Here is a 21,336-nt window from a genome sequence, read left to right as displayed (position 1 = left end):
GCAGTAGGGTTCTGTTTTAGGCCTCCAAATTGAAACTAAAATCATAATTACTATAATCTAACCCCCACTGGACATACTTGACAAAGAGCTGTTTAGACATGTAGATTCCAAACACAGTGTTGCTTTCAACACCCAGTTATATATAGCCATTTGGTTTGATTTAGCATTAAGAAAAACTGCATGAAAGACATATTATTCCTGAAGGATTGATGGTCAGTATGATATACTGGACAAATCTGATTATTATTAGTACTGTATATACTAAGACATATTCTAAGCCAGTGTGAATCTGATAAACCAGTACACATTTTCAAAATTTATAGATTGGACCAGTGTAAGATGTGAACTACTGTAGCTCACTGTGCCTTATTGCTGATCCCTTGAAGCTGTTTAGCCAATCTCAAACAATTCTCAGCTGAGACAGGCCTAGTATTATGCTGGAGAGTCACTCAAACTTGAGAAAAATAAGAAATTTATTTTATGTTGAACCAAACTTTGAAATACTATTCCAGAGTACATTATGAACACAATCTTTATAGGTTTTTAATACCCATACAAGCACATTTAGCCAGGTTTTTCCATTAATAATAATCATTTTCATTATTGGTCTAAATTTTCATAGGTTTAGATCCATCACATCCATTTATTAAAACTTTGTTAAATCTGTTAGTTATGTTCACAGAACGCAATTCGAAAATATTGCATGTTGGTTGTTTAGAACTGAAATGTGTTGCTATGTTAAATGATACTTTTCTAGATCAGATGGTGTTGTTTTGGCTGAAGCCTGGAGTGATTCTCTTCAGCTTCACTTCCTCTCACCAATTGCAAGGCATGTTAGCTGTGCAGTGATGAAAATACTTGTGTGCTCTCCGTTAGTTTCAGGGCACTGCTTTTTTCCCTTAAAGAGAAATGTAATAACATTCAGAGCATTGACTGAGTTGGTTGCGTGATTCCTCAAGGAAAGGCCATTGATCAGAAGTTTGGAAATGAATGGTCCAGAAGTTTCCTGGTGCCCTGAGTGGTATGCTGTAGTATTTTAGCTCAGTGTGTTTCGCTTCTTCTTTTTATTTTTATCTCTGCTAATTTACTTTTAACGCTGAGCCTACATTGCCAATAGTGTCAAAGCAACAAAAAGCTGACAGCATGTGTCATGCCTGCTATAGAACTCCTGCCTTCAAATGTGTTCCTCTATAATTTATTCATACTTGCTTCTATTGTGTATCTTCCTGTTGTGTTGAATTTGAGCTTTTTTATAGAGCAGTTTGGAACTGTGCTTGGATGCAGGTCTGATTTGGAAGCACTGACTGGACTCCACATTAGCTCTGTCTAATCACAGACTGGTGACTAGGTGGAACCTAAACTCTTATATCTCACTGGCAAAGGATTTCAGCCCAAGCCTCCATTCCTCAGCGGGATAGAAGACAAAGACACAGCCTAGTAAAGAGTATTTGATGTGACATCTATTCATTTGGGTTTTTTTTTTAGAGCCAGGCTGAATGACTGCTTTTCCTTCTCTTCCTCATCCCCTTTGCTCTAATTGTGTAACTGGAGCTGCAAAGAGCCCGGCTGTTTGATCTCCCTACTCCATGTACCACAGATGGCCAACTCCTTCATCGCTTCATAACAATTTCATAAGTGACTTGCTGTAAATTGCCACGCCAATGCCTGTGGTAATTGGGTTGCCACTCTGCTCCTCTCACTTGCATGCTTAGCTAGGGAGAAAAGGAGAAAAAAAGCATTTTTTCTTGTTCACTGCTGCCACACTGAGTAATAAGTGTTAGGACAGATGGAGGGAAAGTGAATTTGACTCTCTCATCTTCACTGATTTCCTCAGAGCAAGTACAGTACTCTCCCTTCCACCAAGGTAGCAGTGAGAAGTTTCTTTTAATGTGGTCATACATTTATTGTTGTATTTATTGAGCTTGAGCACTGATCTCTACTGACCATGTGTTCCATACATATTTTACTGTGCACAAAGAAAATCAATGATTAATGGCCTTTTATTGAAATGAATATAACACATTTGGTGCAGGTTATCATAATTGAGCTCATGTCATAGGTTAACATGTGTAGCTTATATTAAGGAAATTCAACAGTTCAACAGTAAGTGCCAGCTGTGGTTGTTATGTTAAAATGTAAGGCATACTGTAATTAGATTTACAAAACATGATCAACAGTGCCAAACAAATGCCACTGCACAGCTGTGCCATTTGCTTGGAAAACATAACATGCCCTGTGCTTGTCTGATATAGTCAGCACAGTGTCTATGAATACTTCATGATGTTACTTTACTTGCTGAAGACAAAATCAATATGTACCATCCTCCTTTATTGAGCCTTGCATATTGATGAGGGGAACACACAGTGCCTGAGTCTTTATTGCAACCGAGAACATATTTTCGTAGTACATGTTAGGTTTTGAACAACGCGGTACTGGAAGACGAGAGAGAAACGAGAGTGCGTATTTTTGCTTGACTGAGCAGCTGAGGCTAATGTGATCTGCCAGCTCCAGCTTACCTTGTAAAAAGCCTAAAACTTTCTCCACTGGCCTATACATATTTGTTACTGGTATGAACTTACTGCACTCAACACTGGATCACTGAGTTCAGTAGATATTTTAGATTCACCTTAGTAACATCTACAACTCCACCTATTGTTCCTATATCAACTGAGCTGGATTATTTATTTTTCATTTACTTAAACTATACAGGGTCTAGTAACAGCAATGAAGTCTTTCCATAAAAATCAAATGATATACACTAATCAGCCATTACTTAAAACCCCTCACAGGTCACCTGAATAACATTGATCATCTCATTACATAGGTTACATACTGGTCATGTTCTCATAGTTAATGTGTTGAAGGCAGATAAAATGGGCAAGCATAAGAATGTGAGAGACTTTGACAAGTGCCAAATTGTGATGGATAGAGTCAGGGCATCTCAAAAGCAGCAGGTCTTGTGGGGTGTTCCCAGTCTGCCTTGCTTAGTACTTACCAAAATGGTCCAAGGACGAGCAAGGTGTGGTAAGCGAAGATTAGCCTGTCTGATCCAGTTTTATAGAAGAGCTAATGTAGCACACAGTGCTGAAAAAGTTCATGTCATTGTTTGTTAATACCTTGTTAAACCACACAACACATTACAACATGCTTTGTATGGGGCTGCAAATCAGTCAGAGTGCCCATGCTGACTCCTCGACCAAAAGCATCTACAATGGGCATGTGAGCATTAGAACTGGAATGTAAAGCAATAAAATGCAAAGCAATAGAATGACCTGGTATGATGAATCATGTCATGTGAAAGCCAGTGTTTGTGTATGTTGCTTACCTAGGGATGAGATGGCATTAGAAGGCACTTTGGAAAGAAGGAAAGCCAGAGGAGGGAGTATGATGTCCTGTTTGGAAACCCTGGGTTCTGGAACACATGTGGATGTTACTTTAATACATACAACCTACCTAAATATTTTTGCAGACTAAGTAAACCCCTTCATGGCAAAGATAATCCATAATGGCAGTGGCCTCTTTCAGCAGGATAATGCTCCCTCCCACATTGTTGTTTTAGGACTTACAAAAGCTGCTAATATATTTGTGTCAGATACCATAGCACACCTTCAGAGGTCTTGTGAAATCCATGCCTCAGTGGCTAAGAGCTGATTTGGTGGCACAAAGGAGGCCTAAACAATGATAAATAGACAGATAGACAGACACACAGACAGACAGATAGACAGACAGATAGACAGATAGATAGATAGATAGATAGATAGATAGATAGATAGATAGATAGATAGATAGATAGATAGATAGATAGATAGATAGATAAGAACTTGATAAGAACTTCATTGTCATTGCATAGTACTGGTGCACAACAATGAAATGCCCTTTAACATCTAACTTGCTATTGAATAAGTAACAGTAAGAAATATTAGGCAGGTGGATTTAATGTTATTGCTGATCAGTATAAGGCAAACATCAAATTTGTCAACATTGCACTATAGTTAAGAAATTGCAGCATGTCATTCTGAGCTCTGAGTACATGCTCTTACATTTTACCTAATATGATGCTGGGCAAACACAACACACCGCACTTTTGGCAACACAAAGCCTGTGGTCCTTTTCTTGCTGCAGTCAAAGGAAAAAGTGGCTATGTTATGGTAATTTGATATGAGCACAGAGGGTGGTTATAGATTTTTTTCCCCCTATTAATACTGCATGTGCACAAACTGTTTAGGTATAAGCAACCATTCACAGCTCCAAAAAGCTGACTGACATGCCCCAAAAGAAACTTAAAGCGGGGAAAAAGCCTGTGTGATCTTACTTGCATCATACAGAGAGCTGCAATGTATTCTTGGTTTTATGTTTAAGTATCCTTTACCCTTGTAATGTCACACAGTTCAGAGTTAGATGCTCTAACCAATTATATCACATTCATGGGAAACTGTGTGGAGAGAAAGGGTTGGCGACTTCCTCTGACAAATGTCAGAAAGAAAAAGTATTTTAGAATACTGCTGAATATCAGTACATTTGCAAATGTATATCTTGGGTGGTTATAAAAATACCTAGACAACCTTTTTCTCTCACATATAAAGCTGTGAGGTTATATTGCCACTGTTGTTTACTTAAGAATGTCTTCAGTCTTTTATTTGCTTCATTTTATTGACTCATAGAAAATTCCTCTATGTTCACTCACTGAACACTTTATTGGGAATACCTACACACCTATTGTTTCATGCAATTATTTCATCAGCCAATCATGGTTCATGGTCACATTTTACCCATCTTCTAATAGCTACCAGTATGATAATGCACCATGTCACAAAAATGTCTCTGGTTTCCAATATGTCTGAATCCAACACATGGAATCGCATGATGCAATTATGTCAATGTGGACCAGAATTTCAAAGGAATGTTTCCAACATGCCATGTAATGCAAATTTGAAGCTGTTTGAGAGCTAAGAGAGACTCTACCCAGTATTAGTAATATGCTCAGTGAGGACACTTAAATGCAATGCTCCTGTAAGGAACTTAAATTAAAAAGTTTATAAAAGAAAGAATTAAGTGTAAATAAACGGAACTGATTAGAAGTGAAAGATTATGTATTAAATGAATACTAAAATGTGTATATTGCAAATGACATAAAACAATTATAGGCATTGTCCAATATTATATACATTATAATAATGTATATAATAATATAAACAATATAATACAATATAATAATATATAAACAATTATATACATTGTCCAATATGCCTATAATGCCTTTATGCTATGCAATATATATATATATATATATATATATATATATATATATATATATATAAAAATATAAAAATATATAAAAAAAAAAATATATATATATATATATATATATATATATATATATATATATATATATATATATATATAAAATCTCAGTATACTGTCATTTAGAAAGTATTAAATATTGTCATGTTGCAGCCTGATACTACAATCGTTCAAATTATAATTTAATACTCAGTACCTCATAATGACAAAGTGAAAACATAATTCCAAAAATCTTTGCAAATGTATAAAAAAGGAAAAACTTAAGCATTCAGACCCTTTGCAGAAACTCCTGAAATTTAGCTCAGGTGCTTCCCATTTCTTTTGATCATTGCTGAGCTGTTGCTACATCTTGATTGGAGTCCACCTACGTTAAATTAAATTGATTGGACATAATCTTGAAAGGGGGGGCAAGGTGGCTTAGTGGTTAGCACGTTCGCCTCACACCTCCATGGTTGGGGGTTCGATTCCCGCCTCCGCCTTGTGTGTGTGGATTTTGCATGTTCTCCCCGTGCCTCGGGGGTTTCCTCCGGTTACTCCGGTTTCCTCCCCCGGTCCAAAGACATGCATGGTAGGTTGATTGGCATCTCTGAAAAATTGTCCGTAGTGTGTGATTGCGTGAGTGAATGAGAGTGTGTGTGCCCTGCGATGGGTTGGCACTCCGTCCAGGGTGTATCCTGCCTTGATGCCCAATTACGCCTGAGATCACAGGCTCCCCATGGCCCGAGGTAGTTCGGATAAGCGGTAGAAAATGAGTGAGTGAGTGAATAATCTTGAAAGGTCTCACAGCTCACAATGCATATCAGAGCAAAAACCAAGCCATGAAGTCAAAGGAACTGCCTGCAGAGCTCAGAGACAGGATTGTTGCAAGATCTGAGGAAAGCTACAAAATATTTTTGATTCACTGGAGATTCCCTAGAGCTCAGCGGCCTTCTCAAATGGAAAAAGTTTGGTACAACCAGGGCTCTTCCAAGAGCTGGTCTCTTGGCCAATCTAAGCAATCAGAATGTGAACTCAATGGACACTTTCAGAGACCTCCATAGATCCTGTGTGGAGATGGGACAATGTTCCAGAAGGATCACTACAGCCCTCCACCCTTCTGGGCTTTATGGCAGAGTGGTTAGATAGAAACTTCTCCTTAGTACAAAACAGATGAAGGCTCAGATGGAGTTTGCAAAAGAATTACCTGAATAGCTCTCAGACTGTAAGGAACAAGATTCTCTGGTCTGATTAAACCAAGATGGAACTGTTTGGCCTCAATTCTAAACTGTAGTTCTTGAGGAAACCAGGCACCACTAATTACCTGCCCACTACCACCCAAACAGTGAAGCATGTTGGTGGCAGCATCATGCTGTTGGGCTGTTTTTTTACAGCAGTGCAGATTGGTCAGGTTTGAGGAAAAGCTGAATGTACAAAGATATTATTTATAAAAAAAGCTTTCAGGTCCTCAGACTAGGCTGAAGGTTCACCTTCCAGCATGACAACAACCCTAAGCACACGGCCAAGACTACACAGGAGTGACTTAGGGACAACTCTGTAAATGACCTAAAGTTCCCCAGCCAGAACCCTGTCTTGAACACTATTAAACATCTCTGAAAAGACCCAAAAATGGCTGTCCACCAATGGTCCCCATACAACCTGACCAAGCTTGAGAGGATTTGTGCCAGAAAAGCCCCCAGTCCAGGTGTGCAAAGCTTGTTGCGTCATACCCAAAAAGACTTGAGGCTGTAACTGCTGCCAACGGTGCCTTAACTAAGTACTGAGTAATGCGTCTGAATACTTGTGTACATGTGATTTTTCAGTTATTTCTTTTAAATAAATTTGCAGACATTTCTAGAATTCTGTTTTCACTTGGTAATTATGGGGTAATGATTGTAGATTGATGAGAAAAAAATTTATTCAAACAATTGTGGACTTAGGCTGCAATGCTGCAAAATCTTAAATAAATGAAGGGGTCTGAATACTTTCTAAATACGCCGTACATTATAATAATCAAGGCATCACACTTATATGCAATCTTGTATATATTTTAATTGTGTTAAATCTGAAACTAGTTAAATAGTTAACTGTTGATTCTGGAAATTAATCTTTATTGCAAAAAAAAAAAAAAATCTTTTTTAGGTGTCTCAGCCAATGTCGTAACAGATAGACTTTATGGTTGCACACCATCTGTCCAAACACAAGGCTTAATGAGAATGCTACTCTATCACCAGCAGATTCTGATATTATGTTTTGTGTCTTGTGTTGTTTGTTTGTTTTAAACCAGCTAATTAAAGCCAGTTTTCTATCTTGGATCTATTTTTTCCAGCTTTCCAGACAGAACATTTCCTGCTATAATTTCTGCCAGATTAGAGATTATGCTAAAAAAAGAAAATTATGCAGGCTTTAATATACTAATAATGTACTTATTAATGTACATTAATAATGTACTTTTCTGAGAGGTGAAGAATCAAACTGTATTCATTCTACGGAAGGAAAACATATTTATTAGCATATCATTGGAAGTCGTTAGTATAAATGTAAAAATATATATGAAATAAAAAAACTTGCTTTTTATTTGAATTATGTTAACACTGCTAGAAAGATGGATTGCGATACACATTTGTGAAAATTGAATTATAAAGAACTTTCAATGAAAATATATTCAGAAAGTAAGAGATAATTACTAATAATTTATAACTGCTACACAATCCCCTTTAGTAACCAATGGACATCAACACTAATGGAGTATTTATGGAAGATCATAATGAACTATAATGTGTTAAAGTCTTTCACTCTGACTGGTCAGTGGCAATGCAGTGTTCAGTGCTTGATATGCTAGAAATCCTTATTGGTTATGTAAGTAGTTATAAATAAACATTAATAAACACGTTATAATTGTGGCAATCAGTGAGACAATCTGCTGTTGTGCTCCCTATAGTAACAAATATATACAGTTTTTGCTGCAAGTAATGAATAATTACTTAGCAATCAAGGATCAGCAGATTTGAATGAAGAAGTGTTTGTGAAGCACTGAACTCCTGGAGGTCTGGAGCCCAGTGCCAGTCTATATTAATGTTAGATCCTAGCCCTTTGCTTCTCCCATGCCTTATGCATGCTCCCTGACTTGCTAGTTGATGACCGGCCTAAGTGCTTTAAGTGAAATCTATTGATCGTAGGTGCTGCATGGCATAGAAATTTTACACAAATGTCAGAGCAAAGACACTACACCCTCTTAGAAAGGTCATGAAGCACTGGGATGATGTCATCAAGCAAAGATTCTCATTGCTCGTACAGTATGAGAGAAATTTTCACACTGGGTATTTGTGCTTCTCTTTCTGCACTTCTCCCAACATGCTGGGTCTGGGGCTAGAATTCACTCTTTTCCTCTCTTTTAGTAAAAGCCAAAGCCATGTTAGAACCAGCAGACCTGTTTAGAGGTCAATAACCCATGTTTCCAGTGAGACATCTCCCAAGGTAACCCAAACCTATTCTTTGATCAGAAATGAAAGCATTTTGTGATTTTTTTAACAGCTGCTGATAATTTTGTAATTTGGTATACAGATGATTATTTAAGGGTTCATCGATCCATCCCAAAAAAACAAGGAACATGCCCTCCTATTCCCTCAACATTCATCACCTAAAAACAAACTTAGACTATTCAGTCTGTGACTGTTGAAACTTTCTAAATTAAGTTTCACCTTATGAGCTTTGGGCTAGGAGATAATCACACAAAAAATAACTCCCTTCACCCATACATGCTCACACCAACAAATCTGTTTTCTTTCTCCAGTAACTGATTGGCCCTCTGCATGATCGGCCCTTTTGTGTGTCCGCATGGCTTCTTATTGATTGAAGACAAAATGTTTTTAATGTTGTTGATGAGATTTTCAGATTGGCCCACTAATGGGAAGATGGAGGCCCTTTTTTCAATCAATTTTCAGCTCAAGTTGTAAATTGAAAATCTTTACCAATGTAATTAAGGCTGATTTGAAAAGAACACTAAAACTTTGAGAAAATGTTTTTTTCTTTACTACCAGATTTGGCCCACAAAATGTGAATGAGTAAAGTGAGTGTTTTATGTTTGCTTACCTGCTGCGATTTCCAAATATACCGTTAATGGTAAATATGAACCATACTCTCTTATACATAACTCTAACCAAATGCATATGAAAGTCTTCCAATACATTAGTATTTCATTGGTAACATAAAACATAACCATATCCTACAGCTTGTTTGGTTGTGTGTTAATTAATATGACCCCATTGTCATCGCAATATTGCTTTTTTCTTGCCACCTAGAACCAGAGGTGAAGGCAAACATAAAATTGCAGACTTTAATGTCTGCAGGAGTCAAGGTTGAAACAGCTGTCCAGTTTTAATGGTTTTGTGTCCTTGTTTTGTTCCTGCAGTACATGTCAAGGCAGGAACCTGTGAGGTCATAGCAGCGCACCGTTGTTGTAACAAGAACAAAATCGAAGAGCGTTCTCAAACTGTCAAGTGCTCCTGCTTTCCCGGACAAGTCGCCGGCACCACCAGAGCAGCCCCCTCCTGTGTGGATGGTAGGATTTGTTTTTCTCTTCTTGCCTAGGCTTTGATTTTATGTGAGGTATTTCTGTTTTCTGAGGACCTGGCATGAATATTAATAGTCTCTAACCTGTTCTTTTTTTCACTCCTGCCAAAAATGCGGGAGTCTAGAAAGATCTTCTTTTATAATCCACTACATACCTACCAGCATATTAGAGCAAATATTTCATGTAAATAGAGACTAATATAATGTGTGTAAAAATCATATTTCGTCCAACAAACAGAGACAAATACATTATATGCAAATTACCGACTGTAAACACTTCTCTGGAGTCAGTGGTTACAATTGAATTGTCTGTTTAAAGCCATATAATCGATAAAACGTGCCCCAAACTGTTTCTGCCCATCAAACTGGAGTCCCATATCTCTATCGCCATCTCATCTTTCGCACCTGTCACTCCAGAGTCGAGAGCCATTTCACCATGACACCATCATCCTCCTGCATTCTAGAGCACGGCAGAGCCTGCTTGTCTAATAACATGTCGACAGGCTTTCTCTCTGGACGGGTCAATCGATCCTGATCTTCTTTTCTGCTCTGTAATATACCGGTGGATTCTGGTTGCCCTCTGTGCCCTTCCTCCACCTGTGCTGTGAGACACATTTCCTAAGATGCCATAGTACAATAGAGGAACCAAATTAACACTAGTAGATTTCGGTAGGATATTTGCTTATGCCATGTGTAATTAATTCTACAGCCGATGTGATATGTTTATGTTGCTGAATTAGATTATTTTCTATAACAGCCCTAAAGTCTTTTTAATTTCTTGTATACTTTAGCAATAGTTTATTAATTAAAGACCAATAGAGTATGTCATTTTTTTTTATCAGGTTATAGGTTATATTTAGATGTTATGTTTGGAACAGCTCCTTTTTACCACTTAAACTATAACATTTAGCTTGTTACATAGCACTGACACATGAAACTCCTTCTGTAAATGTTATATAAACATTACATCACTCAAAGCATTTCCATGTTAAATTTACATTTTAAGTTAACTCATGGCTAGAATTGGATTATGTGGAGCATCTGCCATTTAAGTCACTACAAATGTATTGTTACTGTGTGAACCTGTAAACATCTTGTCTTGGTGCCATATAGGAACACCTATACACCTGCTCATTTATGCAGTTATACAGTCAGCCTATCATGTGGAAACAGCAGAAAAATCATAAAATCATGCAGATAGACACCAAGAGCTTCTGCTAATGGGGCGAAAATGTGATATCTGTGACTTTAAATGTGGCATGGTTTTTGGTGCCAGACAGACTGTTTTAATATTTTAGATACTTAACAAGTCATCGGATCTGAATCCAATAATGCACCTTTGGGAAGTGGTAGAAAAGGAGATTCACAGCATGAAAGTGCTCCTGAAAAATCTGCAGGTATTGCATGATGCAATCATGTCAACATGTACCAGAATCTCAAACGAATGTTTCCAACATCATCTGGAATCCGTGCCACAAAGAATTGAGCTTGTTTTGAGAGCAACGGGAGGCCCTACTCAGTTTTAGCAAAGTGTTCCTAATAAAGTGCTCATTGTGTGTATATTAGAGAGAGAGCTGTTCACTCATCTGTTTCCAAACCCCTGAACTATTGTCTAATATTTCTGCACTCCTACTTTGATGTTTTGGCCTTAGCCTTTATTGCTGTTATCATTTCTCACAATGGTTCACTTCATTTTGACACATTTTGACATTCCAACCTTTGCCTTGTTCCTTGAGACCAGCAGCAAACCAGTGATGGATTCCAAGCATCAGCACATGTTGAAACACTCACAGGCTGATTTCCTCTAATGCAGAAAGAGAGGGAGTAGAAGAGTGAAAAAGAGAGATAGAAAAAGAACAGATAAGAGGGTATTTTGTGAGTAAAATATTATTGGGTGATTGTTGTATTGTGTTTATTTGAGTGAGAAATGTTTCACTCTAAATGTGCTTATAGTATCTACAGCTATTAGAAGTGAGTAAGCCAGAGAGATTCATTCTCTTCTGTTCTCTTTCTGTATCTGTCTTCATAGCATCTATAGTAGCACAGAAGTGGTGGTGCCAGATGCAGCCCTGTATGGAGGGTGAGGAATGTAAGGTGTTGCCAGATCTTAAAGGTTGGAGTTGCAGCACTGGGAACAAAGTCAAGACGACCAGGGTAAGAAAAAAAAAGCAGTGTGTTTGATAATCATTCATTTTGCTCTAACGTGCATTAAACATGAGTATGTAGCATCACTTTAAAGTATTAATAGCACCAATTATTACGATTTGGATAGATCAATGTTTTGGTTAAGGTTAAATAATCCATAAGCCATCATTTTTGAAGGAATGAAAGAAATGGGAAATGATCACAATTATTGTAGTATATGTAAAAAGTGAAAATGGAACCTCTTATTTGGCAGTTATTTGTAAATAACTAGTATGGGTCAGCACATAAAAGTACTGAGCTGGAAATTACTGACACACTACTGTGTAACTTGTGTGCTGCTTATATTCAACTGAAGAATGATATCCTGCTAATCCTATAGGATATTCTCAGTAGCTGTTTTGTAATTTTCCTGAATACCAGTCTTTTATACCATGCATTACTTTCTTTGGAATCTTTTACACCATTGTCATCTAAAGAGGATAAAGTATCTATTTCAGGATTAGCTTTAAATGACTGTTTATAACCCCCTGCCTTTAAAACAGACCCCCAGTGTAAATATGTGACACTGCTATTTGACCCAGATGAAATTAAAGTAAAGTTATATTTAATACTGCAAGGAAAAAAATGACACAAGCTTTCTGGTTAAATAGTGCTGCAATCAGTATTTCTGTACACTGCGTGTGTGAGCCTATGTGTGTAATTTGTGAGTTTTCAGGTACATGTCTGTGAATGTCAGTATGTGCATCTTAACGCTGACACACTGGGCTCGTAGCCACCCGTTAGCCTGAGGTGTTTGACTAACCAACACCTTCTTCAGCCAGTTCCTAAATTATTTATAGGACAGAGGGGGCTTGCGTGAGGCAGCCCTTTTTCACTTTAGCTGCCTTAAATAATGCATGCTAGAACACTCACAGTCACGTCAGTGGCAGGCATGCCTGTGAGGTGCTGCCTGCTCCTCTCAAAACCTGCCTGCTTTTGATTTTTGGAGCTCTCCAGGCCACCGCCCTCGCACATGTCTCGAATACAACGAGAGTGTGGAATCCCAGATGTGTCACCATGGTGACATGATTGGAGCGTCCGATTGGTCGATTTTTGTCTCCATTGCCAGGGCCTTGGTAATGATTGTAAACCATCGGTTGACCTTGTTCTATTATGGTTTTGTTTTATATCCATCATAAAGCATTGTAGTAGTGCAAGGCCACCGATAAACAGATTTGCTCTGTGCTAGAAAATTCATACTGCAAGAGAGCTATGAGAATTCCACTAGAGAGGGTATTGAATAGAGGTTATTGTCATTGTTATTGTCAGTGATTTAACTAACATAAAGTGTTATGAAAGTAGTAAATCAGTAAATCAAAAGCTCTCAGTAAATCATTCCCCACATGCTGTAAAGAACTCGACATTATTTCAGTGCACTGACAAAAATTGGTGAGGTTTAAATAGCACTTGGTTTATAGAAAGGTGACAACAAACAGTAATACATGCTATAAATATATATATATATATATATATATATATATATATATATATATATATATATATATATATATATATATATATATATATCAGCAGATGGTTCAAGCAGGCCCAATTATAATGTTTGAATCCTGGCATCAGCATCAGCACAATGTAGCAAAGGTCTACATGTGTGAACTATGAAGCACTGGGGAGTGCACAAGAAGGAAGTGACCTAAACACCTCTCAGCTCGTCAGTGCACCCTCCAGCACCCTGCTGTCTATGATTTGAAGGTGTAGATTACACTGGGATTCCCTGCACAGCCAAGTAGCACAGCCTTGTCCTCTGATACAGAGACCTAACCCCAGCTAGCTGCACCCTCCACCCTGCCAGTGTGTATGCTTGTGTGAGTGTGTGTGTCACTGAGCAGGAACAAGACCAGACCGGCATGTTAAAGGCACTCGGGCACAGCAGAGCTCTCACCTCCCATCCCAGCATGCTCCAGAACAGTATTTTGGGCCATGGCTGCTGAGTTGGAAGAGCTGCTGAAGTTAATGAGCCTGATAGGTGCTGTCGCAGGGAGGGGTGTGAGCATGAGTTAACCACAGTGCTAACACCTCATTTGTAGGAAAGCAGCTTTAACAGGAGCAGTTATAGCTTAGATAATGAGGAGAAATCAGGCGAGAAGGACATGGAGCCTATAACAGATGTCCCTTTTGCAGACTGATCAAATTGCTTGAATTCCAATAAACAGGAGTAATCAGGTTAAATTCTAAATTAAGACATAAATGAAATGCTGGCAGCTCTAAACCCATATTCTAACACAAGCTTTAACATTTTTGTTTGAAAGTTGATTATGAATATATGAATTTTTAAGATTTTGTCATTTACTTTTTTCATTTACAATAACACAATATATGACCAAGTAGCTAATTTACTGTTAACAATTAATGGTAAAATATTATTATAGAGACTGGCCTAATTTTATTTCTAAAATTTAATTCTTAAATAATAATGTACCTTTGTGTTAGCTACAGCAAATTCTAAAACATGCACATTGCTTTTAAAATGACACACGCCTTTACTTAGATTTTGAATTGCTTCATAAGCATTTCTGAAACAAATCTATACAGTATATCTAGAGACTCAAACTCAGTACTCAGGCAAGTGCATTAGCTCAAAAGGCTTTTAGACAGGAGTGTTTGCAAAACTGCCTAGTATTTTTAGCAGCAATTCAAAGTATAGCAGCAAGTCACCAAAATTGTCAGCTGAGCTAGCATGTGGTAGACCATTGTGCTAAGGGGAAGATGTGTAAGTGAATGAGCTTGGAGAGTTGGCTACTTACTGTAACTAACTAACTAATTAACTAATTTGGAAGTTCACACTCGAAGGACAGAAAAATAATAATTTTTTTGTATCATCTCAAAATAATTTGAAAGTTAAGTGGAATCTCAATCCCCTTAATCTTAAGGATTTTCAGGATGAATTTCATTTTCCCCCATTAAATAGTCTTGATGCTACATATTTTCTCACAATGCACCATTCCTCTGCTTTTTATTGGATACTTCAAAATGGTTAAACTCAAAGACTATTTAACATTATTATCATCTATACTGGAATACCTTATCTGAAATAGTGTAAATAATTCAAATTTCCATGTTATATTAAACTATTAAACTACTAACTGAAATATCATGTTTGGCAATTTGTTATAAAATATTAGTCCCAAATTAACCATTCCTTTAAAGTCTAAAATGTATATGCATTGATGGCTGCTTCAATCCCTTTATTAACATAAATCTTCTTTTTAGGTCACACGGTAGTCTGGGTTAAGGATATCTGGAACCATCACTTTAGATCATATAATGGAAATGCAGGAACCAGGACTTGAAGACTGCTTGAGGACAGTGAAAATGATGTATTTGGATTTCAGTGGAATATCAATATCTTTATGAATGGAAACTCTCAAACAGAACTTCTTTGCTTTCTCCGGGACAGCCTTCTAAACGTTCATTCATGTTTTATAAATACAGAACAAGAACTTTCATCTTGTAACATTTCGTGTTCACCAAGACCTAGACATACTGACAATACAGCAGTATGCTAATCCAGAGATGTCGTGACACTCTACAGAACTACCGATCCCATTTTTCTTTCTTTCCTTCTTTTTTCTTTTTTTGAGATTACATCAGGCTTGAAAAGTTCATTAACTATTTGAAGTGTATGTGTTCCACATCTGATTGTGTTCCCTTATCCATCCCCTAACATTTAACGCTTCTTTCTTCTTTTATAGAAAGATTTTTGATCTTTGTGAGGTGTTTACTTTTAAGGACAAACTCAGAGCACTTCTGTTTTGAAATGAACTTGTGCCATTGAAAGAAGTACATTAAGTATTAAAAAAATTATAAGAAGTCTAATCTATGATGGTTGGAGTGTGGCACTGAAAATGAATAGAACTTTGCAATCACAGATTTGCTGTTTGTTTAATAGAAAAAAAAAAAAAAACAGTGACTGCTATTGAGTAAAAAGTGTAAGTATTATCTTAAATAAAAGTCTCTATGGGAAACCTCCATACACTATTTTGAAAGAATTTAAAAGGTGACACACTGAACACTGACACAGCATTTCTTAGAACAGTGGAAGTAACTATTTTTAAATGTATTGCAATGCCATGCTGCATTAAGGTGCATAGCCACTTTCATAAAGTCTTGCGCTGATGCTACTGTTTTTCATATAAAGTAATAAATGCCATTTAACTGTCAAGATTATCACAAAATTATGGTAATATCCTAAGCAAGACTGGCACACATTCTTTTCTGAAAGACGCTCTATAAAGATGCTACATTGTCAGTCTATGATTCGCAAAGTGCTTATGCAGCTATCACAGAGCACTTCAGACTAAATTGAGGAAGACATAGGTAAGGCTATTAGCATAATACCATTAGGCAGTACTTCTGCCTGGCTAATTTACCATTAGAATTACCGGCAGTGGAATGAGGAGAAGCACTCGGAGGTAAGTCAACATGTCATTTGCTGAGAGGAGCAAGTGACACAAGTGATACCCCTCAACATGCTATAAACATCATTTTCAGCTCCTAATGTGCTAATATGTTACTCTAAATCATAGCCTATGCACAAGGCTAGCATTAAAAGAATGTGCGATTATCAAGGAGTATATGCGATTTATCTAATTGTTTGTTTGTGTGTGTTAGTGTGTGTTCATGTGTAGGAGCACCAGATGACTCACTTTTCATTTGTAGTCACAGCAGAATATAAAGGGTTGCAAGGGTCTTGACTTTCCTTATAGCTCTCTCACACATCTCTCCTTCATTTGCTCTTGATGATTATTATACAGATAATTAGCCTTAATAAGGGAATTTCTTATGTCTGTAAATCCTAAATGCACAGTAAAGATGTTAGTAAGATTACGAAGGCCAGTAAAACTTCAGTTGTGGAGAGTATACAAGTAATCTCAGAGAGGCTACAGCAACAGGAAGGAGATATGCGTCAGGGACAGGAATTAACCATTTCCTTCCATGTTGGGTGTCTTTGAGTCATAATCTATCTGAGACAAGAGTGGACACTGCAGACACTAACATCAATGAACACTTGGGTATGCGTGAAAGCTTGCACATTATCATTTCAGGAATCCTCATCTGCATGCAGTGCATTCTCAGGTGTCCTACGAGGAAACTGTGAAGAGGATTGGGTCTGCAGGTCTCCAGGCTAGGACTGGAGATGAAGAGAGGTGCAGGTTGGGGATCTGTTTGTTATTGCTCAGTGTTGCTTTTCCACCTGCCAGCATGGCCAAACAGCTTTTAGCCAAATATGAATGGCAATGTGGATATTTCAAACATACAATACAAATGGTGCAATGCTCTCTCTCTCTCTCTCTGTCTCTCTCTCTCTCTCTCTCTCTCTCTCTCTCTCTCTCTGTGAGTGAGTGAGGTGAAAATATCAGGTTTAATGCTATTCATAAGGCATATTTAAGGTGAGACCAGTTATATTTTGGATGATTTTGAACGGGATTTACTTGCTATCATACTTTGTCTAGCTCAACCACGTCCTTCATTACAATTATATTTGTGTATGTGCATCACATTTTTTGACAGAATGTTGTATCATAAGTGCAGATATGGGATTTGAGAATAAATGTGCTTCACCACAATATGTTTTTCCTGACCCTTGTTCGTCCTTCATGAGATGAGAGGGATATGTTTTAAAGTGAAGTGAGCTAAAGGGAGATTAGTATATTCCATGTTTATAAAGTAGCATCTTACCTTCTCTGTCATTTCAGAGACCTGCAAAATAGATTGTGTTCATTCACACTGTGCCACGTAATTATGGGGTTTAGGGAACTACTGAATATAATTTGTGCTTATAGGCTGTTTCCATATCAGATTCACTACATGTAATCTTTCCATTTTGATACAAAGATGAGATTTTCAAAATTCATACTGTTTGTCTTAAAAATAAAACATCAGGAAAGACATCAAATATTATCAGTTATTAGTAAAAATAAAGGTGAACTGCGACCTGTCACTTCTTTTATGCTAACTCTGTGTATCATTATGGCTAACATTTACATATACCATTTTGTTCCTGACAAAGCATGTTGCATTCAAGATGAAATCATATAGAATAAATGTTACATTTTTTATAATCTTTGCATGTCCTGATTCAAACGCACTGCCATTTTATAAGCTAATTACATATTAAGGTGTTGATCTAAATCATGTGGCAACTAATACGATAATTCATGTAATGCAATATATTTTTATGTTTCTAATTATCCCATCTATGCTGCATGGAATCTAAAGCATTTCTATTCATGTCACCAAAATCTTATTATCCTCATATTCCCATAAGATTTATCAGTTTCATGGAGAAATGATGCCTTCTTTTGATGAAAATATTAGAAAATGATGTTAGAATTAGATATTAGAAAATAAATAGCTAGTTTGTCGGTATCATGAACACAAACACTTGGAGATCAGATGCAAATAGAGGTTGTTTATTCGGTGTGTCACAAAAGTAGGAACAAATAGTTAATAAAAAAGCCACTTAAGAAAACCACTCAAAAATAAGGAACAGCAAGCATGACTGAAAATAGCAAACAGTCCAATATATATTGTGCAGAGAGCAGGGTCAGAAACAGCCACAGATCAGTGAGGATATAAACTGGCTCCAAAAAGACTAGGCAAAATCGAGGTCAAGAGCAGAGAATATACAGTACTTAATCTAAAAACCGGGTACACAGGAGCATAAAGTCAGGCTTGGTAATTGTCATGGACGTGAGAGAACTGAACGTATATATTTCACAAATAATAAACCGGAAAAAACGGTGCTTTGGAACAGTGATGACAGAGAATACTAATGAAACACAGGTGAACATAATCATAGGAAGAGCAACTGGGAGTGAAGGTGGCTGTTTACCAAAGATAATGGAAGTGTGAATCCATGGCGACCATTTTTGTAGTTCCCCGTTCTGTGACGTTTGTCGGTGTGATTAGTGATGTGTAAGTCAGTCTTTTAATAAAGCACTGGAGGAATGCTCGATAGCTAATGCTCATGTATGGTATGGTGATGTATCCTTCAGCTTCCAAGCTTCTGGAGTCTTCCAGCAGACAGGTGCTGTTAACAGGTCATTAGTCAGAGCCTTTTATGTTTTGTTATGTCAATTTAACTCCTGTAATTGAAACTGTTCTCTCACTATAGGGTACTCCTGATAATGAATACAATTAATTAGTAGAAATTAAGGACACACGCTCCCAAGATCAGGCTCTGGGGAAGCAGTAGGTGGGGGGTGGGAAAGGAGGGAGGAAGGGTGAAGTACTGTGTTACTGTAAGGAATGTACACTACAGTGTTGTTTGTTGAAAAGTCATTAAATTACATTAAATGACTAATTTCTTATTCGTGTGTGCAATTCACCAGAGACCATTGGAAGTTTTTAATAAAATAAAATGGCCTGAATAACAAAACACAGTAATGTACCCAGCGAGAGAGAGAAAGAGAGAGAGAGCGCATGCCAGAGAGAGAGAGAGAGAGACCACTTTGTATAAAGCAATTCAAAGTGCATTAATAAAACAATACAGAAACATTCAGAAATCATTGGAGATAAAGTCTATTTGCATAATTCATTAAGATTAATCAGACAGCAGGACATTCAGCGTGTCCTCTGAGGAGAGGGCAAGCACAAATAGTTCATTCCCATGAAAGACCTTTTTAATCTACAAACAATGATGTAAATCTAGATCCGGATACCAGAATTAACCTCTGTGTTCTCCATAACCCCCAACCACAAACCGTCAGTGATTTGTCTTCATGTAGGCAAAATTTCATTAATATTATACACTCCCTTTTTATGAAGCCTCATATAAGATACATCCAGCTTTGGCAATGCATAAAGCTCAGTTCCTTTGATTTAATCTTTATGTAATGGACTAAGGCAGATGTTCACCATTAGCAAAGGAGGGAGGACAGGAATCTTATTTTCAAACCATGTTTCTTTTTCAAGTAAAAACCTGAATATTTGGGGAATGAACGTTTAATTAAAGCTTTACAGATCACATTAACATGTAACCTCATCATGCTTACACCAAGTTCTCTCTCCAGACATTATACTTCTCTCTGTGCTTAGACAGCAAGATCATGTAGGCCATAAACAATCTCTGTTTTCCTGATGGCTCCAGAGATTTCGAAAGTAATCAGAGTCGGAACTCTAAACAAATGTTATATTTTTAAAACCCTACACCTTTCACAAGAACAAGCGACTATCATTTAAATAGAATTGATACTAAACAACGTTCAGTGACAAAAACATTCTTATGAAATCATTAAGATTAATTGAAAAATACTGGACAGTCTGATCTCAAAAGACATAATAAGAAATAATAATAAAGAAATGATAATAGCAGTCAAATCTGTGTTGAAGTTGGACAAATGTGCTTTTTGCTACGACTGTAAATCAAAATGGCTGGATCACACTCGGTGGTCCAAAAGGCTGCTGTCATAATGCAAATGTTTATTAGCTCTTTAGTGTTAAATGCAGCATATGGTAGCTTCTTATACGTTTACTGCTCTTAAGCTATAGCTAGTTTAATTATACTGGGGTCATAATGTGGAGGTGTGTGGAATATAAGATACTGTGCAAAGAGAAAATTCAAAAGCACACATTGTGCCAGCTGTAGGGGACTTTAAATAGTTTGTGGGCAAGGAGCTGAGGGCCCTTTTTCACAAACACCATCTGCTGGGTTTGACCAGGCAGCACCTTGACAACATGAATTAGTTTGAAATACTGTCAAACAAACAAAAGCAAATTAGATTTTTCCCAGACCATAATAAAAACTGCAGAGTGTAATAAAGAAAAGTGTTGGATCTGGAAAATATTTTAGATGTACTGGAAGGAGAAAAGTCAGAGTTTTGCAGGCATTTTGATCTAATTGTTTAGTGCTCAGTGTTCTGTATCCTGGTATCTCTGAATTGGATATAATAGCACAGTGTGGGAGGGGAATTTGTTATTTTGTGTGTTGCTTTGTCATATGTTCTCTAGCTGTCAGCTGTTTGATGGGAAGAAGTCACCATTTCAGCAATTACTTCACTATAACGTAGACACGCAGGATTTTATCATCACACAGAAGTATATTTGGAATACTGATACTGCGAAGGTTTTCATTCCTGAATCTCTACTATGCATCTAATTGCAGTGACTCATAGTAAACATTTCGAAACTGACACAGATTGTTCTCAAATATAGCTTTAACTCAAATCTATTCTCAGGTAAAAAAAAAAATAAATCCATATGTTGTAATCTGGAGAATAAACAGAATTGCAAAAAATAAAATAAAAAGTACAGTCAGTGGAAGCTCTGCAGGCTGAAACACCT

At 37.1% G+C, this 21,336-nt stretch overlaps 1 protein-coding gene across 2 annotated transcripts in view; it reads left to right on the top strand.

Annotated features, from left to right (window-relative positions):
- The window catches only part of tafa3a (TAFA chemokine like family member 3a), a 70,682-nt gene extending 54,750 nt beyond the window's left edge, over window positions 1-15,932 (top strand). Inside the window, exons 3-5 of one of the 2 annotated variants that reach the window (XM_060867109.1) lie at window positions 9,689-9,838; window positions 11,879-12,003; window positions 15,262-15,932. In XM_060867109.1, the coding sequence (XP_060723092.1) occupies window positions 9,689-9,838; window positions 11,879-12,003; window positions 15,262-15,273 (287 nt within the window). In that variant the 3' untranslated portion in view covers window positions 15,274-15,932. The remainder of the gene's footprint in view (window positions 1-9,688; window positions 9,839-11,878; window positions 12,004-15,261) is intronic. The other variant, XM_060867108.1, reaches the window with a different exon arrangement.
- Window positions 15,933-21,336: the final 5,404 nt, after the last annotated feature.

The sequence above is a fragment of the Tachysurus vachellii genome, chromosome 4, assembly GCF_030014155.1.
Source record: "Tachysurus vachellii isolate PV-2020 chromosome 4, HZAU_Pvac_v1, whole genome shotgun sequence".
In the NCBI taxonomy this organism is placed as follows: Eukaryota; Metazoa; Chordata; class Actinopteri; order Siluriformes; family Bagridae; genus Tachysurus; species Tachysurus vachellii.
The sequence above is the reverse complement of the archived record's forward strand: the minus strand, read 5'-3'. Positions and strand labels throughout refer to the sequence as shown.